This window comes from Bidens hawaiensis, unplaced genomic scaffold, assembly GCF_021521415.1.
Source record: "Bidens hawaiensis isolate Kalapana, Puna unplaced genomic scaffold, B.hawaiensis_p1.1 tig00031140_1, whole genome shotgun sequence".
NCBI lineage: Eukaryota > Viridiplantae > Streptophyta > Magnoliopsida > Asterales > Asteraceae > Bidens > Bidens hawaiensis.
In genome coordinates, this window is record NW_027495229.1 from 185,448 (window position 1) to 197,258 (window position 11,811).

Genomic DNA, 11,811 nt, shown 5'->3' on the forward strand with positions numbered 1-11,811 from the left:
ACACTCTCATCGTCATCCTCATCAACAAGAGTATAAGTACTTTCATTTCCAACAATAATAAATATGAAGTTTTAGTTACCTATAATCATAATATACAAATTTACATGACATAAGTAACATATACAAAAAAAAAGGGTCTGAAACATAAAAATCTGGTAGGCTTTAAACCGGATTTTTATGAAAACCGGCCAGTTTGATGCTCCATAAAACCGTTCAAATATACCGGTTTTTTATGCTCACCGGCCGGTTTAAGCCGGTTTTTAAAACACTACCTGGTCCACACCCCATTGATTGATTATGAGCTAGTCGGCCAATTAATCAGTCAATAGTTAAATCCAGCCAAAATCGCGATTAATCGGACTTAGTCAGCATCTTCTGGTGAAGTTCAGGCCAAAATCGGCGGTTTCTGACGAGATTCAGCCAAATTAAGAGGTTTCCAATGAGAATCTGGCCAATTTCCGGCCAAGATGTATATGTGTATATATAAAACTAAATACATATAAAAATCTGTGCGTGTATATAATATTGAAAATTATAAATTAAAGTCCGATCCAATTAATCTTAATTAATCACTAGCCTCCCCTCCCACGCGCGACTAACGACTAGTGATTTTTACAACATTGTTTATAATTTATTCATTATTTTATAATATTTATATTTAATAATGTGTATGCACTATATTAAAATACCATGCTAATTTAAAAGTCTAAAAAAAACATTGAAGATTGAAATTTAGAAAAAAAAAAACAATTATATAAACGAGGCTTTTAAAAACAAATGGCAACAACATTTATTGAAATTTTTTTTTCCGGAAAAAGAAGGAAAGAAATATAGAATAGAACTGAATGAATATCTACAGTTTAAGTAATTATAAAAATAAAAACTAAAAAAACAAATCAAAACCAAAGAAAATGAATATTAAAACTCTCTTCGTCGTCACCGTCAACGTCATCGAAACTGCTACGGTTAATGTTCAAACAAACACTATCACTCGGTTCAATTAAGCATCCAGCTCGCACTGAAACATAGGCGCAGAGAACGGATTCAGATCCGCAAAAATATTATCTTCACCTTCAACATAGCTATTCAATTCATTACAGTCAAAATACGTCTGTATATCCGCCGGAAAGTTCCCCCTCGGCAGATCCGATTCCGGCGGCGGCGACGGCGAGTCAACGGCTGAGGTTTGCTCAAGCATTTCCTTGAACTTTGTTGACTGCAGCAGTAACCCTAGGGCAGTGCCACGTGGCGGTGGAAGTACGCTGGTGGTTGTTTCGCCGGAGCTTGAGCTTTCCGGTAGCTGGTTGTTGTAGAGGAAGGTTGATTCTGGATGTTGACTTTGGTTAGTGTGGTCAAAGTTTGTTTGGACGCCGTTTGGGTTGTTGGAGTCTGTTTGGTTGGGGCGTAACCATTTGATGTAACGGCTGAGGTCAAAGTTTGTAACGGCGTTAAGTCCTCTGTATTCTATTGCTGCCATGTCGTATGCAGTTGCCGCTTCTTCTTGAGTAGCTGAGTGATACAAGACAAAGTTGAGGGGCGTGTCATAAATTTACTAAAATCAGAAAGCATAATAAACTTTTTATAAAGTTTATTATATTTAGAGTAAAGAAAATAAAAAGAAAATCTTTATGGGTGCGTTTGGTTCGTACAATTTAACAAAACTAAAGTCCGAATTCCATTTGCTAATATTCTTTAAATCAAAAAATTTGTTGAAACAAGAATCTCAGTTTGCATTCTTAATTTGCTTAGTCGGCAAATGAATTGAACTAAAATTGATTCTCTCAAATTCGTTCAAAAAAAGAATATCAACCAAGTTTATGAAATCTCTAACCACTACTATCATCGTATCCACAACCCACATACCGGCTACCTCACCGCAACACCAGCCATCCTTGTTGACCTTGCTGACATCCACACCATCCCGTGGCCACCACCAACCACAACACGGCTATCATCCCACCACAGCCTTCACTGCCACATCACTGTCACTTGATGGTAGTGCCATCGGCACCTGGCGGCGACAAGTGGTTCAACAAGTGTTGCCACAATGATAGCGGTGGTGCAAGTAGTGATGGTAGATGGTGGTCATAACGGTGGCTAAGGAGCCATGGGGCGGTATGGGGCAGTGAGCAAGGGTAGCAGCGCAGTTGCACTAGTGGTTCAGCAGGTGTTGTCACAATGATAAATTTCAATTCATTTACGATTGTTCGGTCACTTAAGTTTATTACAAATAATTTTTTTTTTAGTTTTTAAATTCTTTAAATCACAAAACCTTTTTTTTTCCTTTTTTGGCAAATTGCAATTATAAATCCAATTCACTCAACAAAAATCACACGAACCAAAATGACGTATTGAAACTAATTCATTCCGTGTTAAAAATTTTTGAATAACTTTCTGACTTCTTAATTTATTTATTATATGTTAATTTATTTATGATATGGATATGTAATGAGTTTTCTATATATCTATATCTCCAATTTTCAGTCCAATCAAAAAAAGAACTTAATTTGTGCACTATTTTGTACAAAAAATGTGTCAATTTGGAGTAATCTAAAATAGACATATTTTCAATAAATTGAAAAAAAAAATTCAATTTATGAAATTAGATAAACCATAAAGAATGACAAAAAAAGTAAATAAAATTAAATAAAATGAAACTAATGAACCTTCAAATTAACTTTTGAACTCATTTTTTTTATCATTTACTAATTGAATCTTTACTAAAAAAAACTGATTTGGTTGAATTGACTTGTTCAATCTCGATCTCGACGATTGAATATAAATAGGCTATTATGAGTTCGAGCAAGCCGCTATGGTGAAATCGGTAGACACGCTGCTCTTAGGAAGCAGTGCTAGAGCATCTCGGTTCGAGTCCGAGTGGCGGCATGCCATCTTCTAAAAGATATCCAATAGATCCTATAATAAAAAAAATTCCCATTTCTTTTTCTTAATTAATATAGAGGATCCCCCCGCCCTTTTTCATTTTTATGATATTTTCAACTTTAGAGCATCTATTAACTTATATTTCTTTTTCTATTGTTTCAATTGTAATTACACTTCATTTGATAACCTTATTGGGCAATGAAATAATAAAACCATATGATTCATCAGAAAAGGGGATGATAGCTACTTTTTTATGCCTAACAGGATCATTAATCACTCGTTGGATTTATTCAGGCCATTTCCCCCTAAGTGATTTATATAAATCATTAATTTTTCTTTCATGGAGTTTCTCCCTTATTCATATAGTCCCTTATTTCAAAATAAGAAAAAATGATTTAACCACAATAACTGCCTCAAGTACTATTTTTACCCAAGGCTTTGCTACTTCGGGTCTTTTAAATGAAATACACAAACCCACAATATTAGTACCTGCTCTACAATCGGAATGGTTAATAATGCACGTAAGTATGATGATATTGAGCTATGCGGCTCTTCTTTGTGGATCATTATTATCAGTAGCACTTCTAGTTAGGTAAACTCATGAAAAGAAAACCCTCTAATTCAACAAAAATAATGTATGGTATTATATTTAAATTTACAACAAATAAAATAAAAATATAACAAAAAGGGAGATCAATCCGGTTTTCATAGTTTTAGGTTAACAAAGATGGTGTCATATTTGCCTAAAGTGAGGAGGCAGATGGCCAAATGTCGGAAACGAGAAGGAATGGAGGTTGGTTGAGCAATAAAAATTTGGTAGTATTAAATTCAAAATTTTTATGGGCATGAAATATTCGGTGGAAGTTTGGGGCCCTAAAGTTGACCAGTTTATGTCAAAATCAGCTTTCAAATTTGATAATAATGTTGGCAATCTATCATACCAACTTCATCCACATTTATTTTATTTGACTTTTATTATATTTTCATTGGTTAGTTATGTTAGTTAAACTAAACTGACAGATAATTTTAACCTAAAATAATAAATAAATTCGGTTTCCGTTTTTCAGAAAATTGTAGCCCATTTGATGTAGAGTAAGAATTTACCGTATGTTCCAAGATAAAGATATTTATTGCCAAAAACCCGGCCGATTCGAGCCTCCCATCTACCATTATGATGGTGCCTACATATTAAATAACAATAATAAAAAAACTCGCTAAATTAATTCGTATAATTAAAATCGTAATTTATTAATACTTTACCTTGCTACTCCTCTGTATTTTGAAACTCCTCGTGAAAAGCCACTACTTTTTCTATAATCTCAAAAATTTTATGATGGTTAGATGAAAACTAAAACCAAAATTACAAAATAATAAAATAACAAAAGTGATTGGTTATTATATCGTAACATGCTTTTAATTAATCTTTAAGGATCAATGCTACGAAAAATCATCATACTTTCTAACTTTGATATATTAAAGTCACTAAATTGGTCAAAAGTACAAGACAAATTCAATCAACTAGATCTTTGATATATTAAGTTCTTAAACTTCTCTATGAACATATTTGTAAAAAGAGTATTCAAAAATGACTTTTAAAATCCTTAAATTTCTCTATGAGCATATTTGTAAAAAGAATTTAAAAATACGACTTGTATATTAAATTTGATGGGCATTCTGTATTTTTGCTGAAAAATTTATCCCATTCTACATGACCAATTTATAAGATGTAAATATTTAACATATTTAAGATGCAAATATGACCAATTTAAGAATTCTAGACTTTTTCATGCAAACATATCAACAAATTTAGGGATATTAATAGATCAAACTTAATGTATCAAAAGTTGGTTGGAGATTTTTTTCCGTATAAAATAAGAAAATATGTATTTTTTGTGATATTAACTTTTTTATTAAATATGAGTATAATACAAAAAAAATATAAAAAATTATAGTATACAATTATGTTTTACTTTTTACCTTCTTAGAGATCCAATATACTCCTCTTTAGACAAACTTTCCATCTCTCGAATCTCCTCTTTATATGTTCCTAGCTGCAATATATTGTAAAAACAATTTTAAAAAATCAAAAAAAAATATATATTTACATAGTGGAAATATGTAACTTTTAAAAAAGCAAAAATTACAGGAAAGTTGAGGATGGTGTCTTGTCCCCAATACTTCAATGCTGCCAAGTCATATGCATGTGCAGCTACCTTTTCATCGTCGTAGGCCCCTAAATATCACCATTTTGGATAAGTGTTTGTGTTTCTCATTGTATCTCAACTACACTTTCAACTCAACACACCTTTTTCACTCAATTATAATCAAATTCAATCAGTATTCACCAGATTTGATGCTAATCTTACCTAAATATACTGCAGGAATCAACGCATCACCACCAATTTCATGTAAAATCAACCAAAATTCAAACTCAGATCAGTAATTCATAATAATTTCGTAAATGTTCATGAAGATCACATTACCTTGACGTCCTTTTTTGTTCTGTGATTCGTTCCAGCAATTCTTATCCCACAGATGAGCTTCGTAACGGCCAGTCCATCGGTGTCTTCACAATTTACATTAATCAAATTCTAATCACTTATTATTTAACTATTCATATACTAAACAATTGAAAGCATACCTAGTGACGCCTCGGTAAACAGAGCTCCGTTGAGGCGGCGAGTCACGCTTAACCGTTTTACGCGTTCGCTTAGCTTTACCGATAACCGGTTTGGCTTCAACGTCGTCGTTTGGTGAAGCATTCTTCTTCTTCTGTGAGATCTTCGCCATTGGTTAAAGTTGAGTTACAGTACGAGAGAAGCTAATTGTACGAAGCAGTTGCTAAGATATTGGAGTGTGTCAACATCCAATGGCAAGGCAATGGAGATGTGAGAGAAATGATATAAATAATAGTAATAATAATAATAGTTTGGCAAAATGAGTATGAGCCGGCAGAGATATTAATGGAGGTTTGAGAAAGAAAGAGAGAGAGAGAGAGAGAGAGAGAAAGAAAGCCGTCTGTGTAAACTGTGATCTGTGTTTGTGTTTTTGTGTTGTTTTCACTTCAATTGGATTTGATTGTGAAGGCAGCAGGCAGGCGTTACTTTGGGGTTTACTGCTTGTTATTGGTGCCCTAATTTTCACTACTCTTTGTTTTTTTAGGCCCAAACCAAATCTAAGATTAGTTTATGATTAAAATTTTTTTACTTGATGACACGTGTCAATTTCTAGTTGCAAGTTTTATTTTTAGTGTTGTTTATAATCTAGAGCATCGCAATGGGTGGTTGGTAGATCCAAGACGCCGACGTGAAAGAAGGGTGTGCAGACGTGGAAGAGTGAGTGTTGCAATCTGTAGCCACAAGCTATCTATAAGAAGACGGGTTATGTGAGAAGAGGTGAGAGAGATCTTACAGAAGTTCATTAAGTTTTAGTTTCACCGAATTTTTATTAAGACCTCTTTCATAAAGATATATGACATCTGTTACACATGATTTTATAAGTTATAAGTTAGCATTAGCCAATTTTTTTATTATCTTATTATAACCAAAAAGACGAGTAATAACTAAGTTTTCTAAACCATAAAGTGAACATGTTAGTTTATTTACTTTTATTTCAATTATAATCATGTTTCTTTTATATTTTTTAGCGTATTAGGTTTTAAGTAATTTTTGAATGCATAGTTGCAATTTGTTTATTTTTATCCATGTTATAATATAAATTTTATCATAATCTTTACTGTAACTTACATAATTTAATATAAATTTCTTAGTCCGTGTTAAAATTTAAATCGAAATGTAGATTAGAAGAAAATTATCATAACTTTATATTTTAATTTGCATAAAACATCATATAACTAAAAAAGAGCGTCAATAAATATAATAGTTTAATTTAACAGATTTAATAAAGATTATGCTAAAACTTATAATTTTAGATAAAAATAGTAAAAAAGGTAAAAAGTAAAAATGGTACATTAATGTACTAGATAACTTTAAGACGTAAAAGTGGCAGTGCAGCAGCACTCATTGTTTGCAATACTTTTGTCAAGATTTTACAACATACTTTTGAACAAATATTGAATCTTGAGAAAGGCCATCTGTGTTACAGATTTATTTATTGTTATTAAATAATATTTTTGAGATTAAATACTATATTGTATCCTGCTAAAGTAAGATATAGGGATTAATTTGCACCATTAGGAGATCACGTGCTCACGTGATCATGACAAGATGTCGACTTAGTTAAACGGTTTGTTAAGAATATTGACATAGCACTCGCTTCGAATTTCGCAAATTTTATATAAAAAGGTTGTATAGCTTACAGTTTTATAAGAAATAGAGGTGCATATCATTATACACAATGAACTAGTGAAGAAAGTTTTCTTTCTGGTGATTAAGTTCGTTATAGATAAATTGTACTTGTGGTAATTAATACAACCTTAGAAGATTGTTTTCGTAATTATAATGATAAGGTGCTCACATGACATTTATTAAGAAAATATTATAGCATAGTCATGCTGTCTCCTTTATTCAATTCCAGTAGTTCAAGTTTTCTTAATGCGTTTTGATATTTTATGTTAATTTTCAATTATTTATTTATTTGTTACTATTATTGATAAATACACAAAATCATTTCATTATTTACTAATAAAAGAAAATGTTTATGCATATTTGTCAAGCATATATTCACCCTTAGCCTAGCTTTCTATTTTAATTTCAATCTCTCATCTCATTCATCCTATCTATCTAAAATTTATAAATTTGAGATTTTAGACTTCCTATTGTTGATATAATATATCACATTTCTTTTTTACCTTTAATTCAAATAGCGGTCCTTGTTTATTTTATCATTTGACAAATCTCGTGTAATACACGAGTTCAAAGCTAGTGGCTCTCTTATACACAAAAATTTAGTTTGTGCATTGGTTACTTTAACAAAAGCTTTTGAATTTTATATGGGATCAATTCGGTTATGGGTCAACTTTGGGTTTATAGTTGGACTTGCAATGTTTGTGCCTAAAAAAAGTTGGCCAAATATAATAAATTTGGACTTAAAAACCTCTAGCCTACAATAAAGGGGACTTAAAAGCTTTTGTTAACCACCTATTAATGTATTTAGACATGAAGCGCATGGCATCTATTAACTCGAGACCTAAATTCAATAACAAACATTCAAACAAGTTCATTATGCTTTGAACTTTATAGTCCCCTTCGGTTTTGGAGCTGAAGTTGGATTTGGTTTTGAAGCGAGGCATAGCCGATACTGAACCGTAACTTTCAGTGTTTAATTAAAACAATGCCGAAGCTGGTTATTTCGGTTCAGTTTTCATTTTGGTCGATTAATGGATTTTTTTGCTCACCCATATGTCAAATCAAATACACAACACATGTGTGCCAACACCATTGTTTTCATGATCTGATTGGATTAAAATCAAGCACACCACGCGATAGAAAGACCATCTTTTCATGACACGATAAAAACAATTTAGCTCGAAATGGATCCAGCCCATATACAATTATAAAGCATGACAATGTGATTTTACGAAAAAAAATATTCAGCTTCAAATTGTAACACACTCAATTTTGAAAAATTGAACCCTCAATTTTTAAAAATTGAATACATGTTTTATTGCAAAAAATGGTCGTTTATTTAACACGAAAATATGTCATCAACTTTATATTGTTTACTTTGTTATAAAATATGGCACGACATTAACCACTACAAAATAATTTAATATCTTTATACACTCAGTTACACTTGAAACCACAATTGATGTTACCAAAACTTTTGTTTTGGTTCATCCCCTGTAAGTCCTCAAGAGTTGATAGTGATATAGCTTCCATTAACGAATTTAACGAGGAACGATATGAATGTAATATGATTAGCAATAACTAAGTAATATCACATGTTGAACACTCAAATAAAGACAACCAAATTTATAGAATTGAAATTAAAAGTTGCAACCCGGCCTATGATATGTTGGTCAGCGTATCACACTCTGCTAGCCTGCTTCACATCTTTGGCGTATTTGTGTGCACAAACACGCTAACGATACGCCACTTAAAGGCCAAAACGAGTATTTTTACCTATGAACATATTGTCAAATACCTATAATAAAAGACAACTCAACATACAACTTCAACAGCATGTAACACATTGTAAAGAAGTCTAATTCCACTAATATGTAACATAATCAACAAAATATACGTATATATTATAAATGGGTCATTTGACTATAACATGTGAGTTACAAGACAACAATTATAACACTGTAGCCACCTTCCGGTAATCATACTCAAAATTTACAATAATGAGTCACATTGCAAATTTGTGAGTTATAGGTTAACCATATGTGCAACATTCTAAATATTCCATGCCCAAAATATCAACTTTAAAGTTGAGGAGCCAAAGTGTAAACATACCAAAGTTATAAGTTTGGGGGTTAAAATAAAAATAAATACCGGAAATTTGGATTAGACGGACCTCTAATCTGAGTTATATATTTTAGATGGTCAGTGCTAGGGTTTGGACATACGTGGCAACTTTGAGGATTAGATGGACTGTCTGATCTGCCTACAATTTTGTGATGGGCTGTCTAAACAGTGACTCAGCAACACAAACTTTGTCAACATGACCTATATGTGTTAGGGCTGACATATTGTGTATACGCGTACACGATAAGACACGAACACGAAATATGTGTACCTGTACACGACACAAAAACTTATTGTGCACTGGTATCTCAAACCCGAACATGAACCTGTTAATACCAGGTATACACGATAACACAAGATAAGAGTTGTTTAGAAACACAAACCTGCAACTGCGAGGAGGCTAGAATGAGGGAGAATCAGAGATGTGGTGACATGGAGTGGTAGACCGGAGAATCGAAGGGCTACAGCTACAGGAGATGTGGAGGGAAACCACTGGACTTCTGGAGATCCAAAGAGGAAGAATGTGACATTCGTCAATTTCGGGTCTTGTTTATATTCGTTTTTGTATTTGTTTATTATGTAAACCGACCCGATTTGTAAACCGAAGCTTATGTTATAATCAAAATGATGGATTTATGTTACAATATTGTTTCACACTTGTTGGGTCTTTAAAACATCCTATTTTTATTTTTATTTTTATTTATTTATTTATTTTTTGTTGTTTTGTGTTTTTGTCTTGATCCATTTTGCATGAAAACTCTTGTGTCTCACACCCATATTTGACCACCAACATTACCCTATATATACACCACCTTTCCTCTTCATTTTCCCTTGCTACAACTCAAAAAAAAAAAACTCTCTCAAACATCAAAGATTCAAGGTTATCTTCTTAAGTGTTCTTGAAGGCATTGTGCGTTAAACTCGTCGTTCCGACAAATCTCCAAATTATCATCTTTCAAGTTTACTACTTGAAGGTGAGTACTTCATACCCCATTTTCCATCTTTTATTTTGGGGGTGACATTTCATATTTATTCAACAAAATGCTTTATATTTGAATCTTAAACCACAAACGTAGTTGTATACTTTACCTAAATAATTGCTCGATTTGATGTTCTATGATTATATGCCTATGTGTTTATCGCTTTTGGTTGGTGGAACTATAAAATCCTAGACAATTTGGCATCCCCTCATAGCAAGGTGTCGTTAACGTAATGCAATTAACGATAACTATAAAATCCTAGACTATTTGGCATCCCCTTATAGCTAGGTGTCACTAATGTGTTTAGCGATATCTATTTATCCAAATTACCACTTTTATTTATCGTTTCGTATGCAAGTTTTGTGGCTATCTTTATTGTATACTAATATGATTAAACATATGAATTGCTCACCAACCTTTGTGTTGACAAACTTTATTTTATGAAATGTTGCAGATTTGCATCTTGGTTGATTTATGATTGTGAAGAAAACGACATCAAAGACCTTAGGATATTAGTAAAAATGAACAATATCAAATTTGTCATATTTTGTGATATCTTGTTTATGGTTATTTTATGGATAACTGTTATGTGACATTTTCGATGTTGTGAAATGAAATGAGTTTATTTAATACTGTCACTTTAATTAGTGTCATGTGCTTATAGACAATCGTTACACCTTGGCATGTTCCGCCGCATTTGGTCGGGGTGTGACAGAGAATCAGAGAAGGATTGTGCATCGTCTACTTGATGTTGGATTAGAATGATGTTTTCCGTGTTCAATTGTTTGATATAAAAAAAATTAGTGTTAACTATTTGGGGTATATAACATATTATATTATCATATATTTTTATTTATAAACAAATCTAATCAAGTACTAACGGATATTTAACAGGTAAATGAGTATTTTACCTGTTTAGACACGAAAATTGATAGGTGGATTCATGCATATCTGTTTAGTACACAAAACCTGTTAAGCCCATACATGATATATGTTAAAGTCGTGTATGTTCGTGTCGTGCATTTGTGTATCGTGTCTAAATTGCCAGCCCTAATATGTGTCAAGCACGTGTGTGAGCATATCCAAATTCCTTTGCCTATAAATTGGATCTTAGTGAACGTACATATCATTGCATATGTGTTCTTGTTCTTGGGAACTCAAACCTAGCGTGAAGGTTCTGATTACAAGATCTAAAAGTATTAGAATTCATAGAAAGCCTATAACTTAGTTAAGTTACTTCAAGGTGAAGTTTCCATGTCTAAGTTTTGATTTCATATAAGTTTCATGACAACAAAGCTTTGGTCTTGTATAGATCATAAAACCATGTAAAAATTGCACGTCAGAACTATCTAAATTGGCTTCAAAGGTTTTGGTATGCTTAAAATAGGAAAATGGTTTACTTGGTGTTCAAAATCGTTTTTAAGCAAGACAGGTCTATTCAAATAGTTAGACGGGCCTGCCTAATGCACAAGAAGAACACATGGCAGTCTGTCTAAGGACAAATAATATTTTATTAT

The 11,811-nt window shown here is 32.4% G+C and overlaps 1 protein-coding gene across 1 annotated transcript; it reads right to left on the reverse strand.

Annotated features, from left to right (window-relative positions):
* Positions 1 to 1,000: 1,000 nt before the first annotated feature.
* On the reverse strand, positions 1,001 to 5,673 carry LOC143581687 (AP2-like ethylene-responsive transcription factor At1g16060). Its single transcript, XM_077064414.1, has 8 exons — positions 5,525 to 5,673; positions 5,367 to 5,449; positions 5,250 to 5,258; positions 5,028 to 5,116; positions 4,861 to 4,934; positions 4,144 to 4,194; positions 3,988 to 4,064; positions 1,001 to 1,509 (listed from the first exon to the last, which is right to left on the reverse strand). Exons 1-8 carry the CDS (start codon positions 5,671 to 5,673, stop codon positions 1,001 to 1,003), a joined length of 1,041 nt encoding a protein of 346 aa, XP_076920529.1.
* Positions 5,674 to 11,811: the final 6,138 nt, after the last annotated feature.

Coding starts and splice junctions, on each gene's coding strand:
- LOC143581687 (XM_077064414.1), bottom strand. CDS start 5,673: ATGGCGAAGATCTCACAGAAGAAGAAGAATGCTTCACCAAACGACGAC. Junction 5,450..5,524: donor GTTTACCGAGGCGTCACTAG/GTATGCTTTCAA, acceptor TAAATTGTGAAG/ACACCGATGGACTGGCCGTT. Junction 4,065..4,143: donor AAATACAGAGGAGTAGCAAG/GTAAAGTATTAA, acceptor TTTAATATGTAG/GCACCATCATAATGGTAGAT.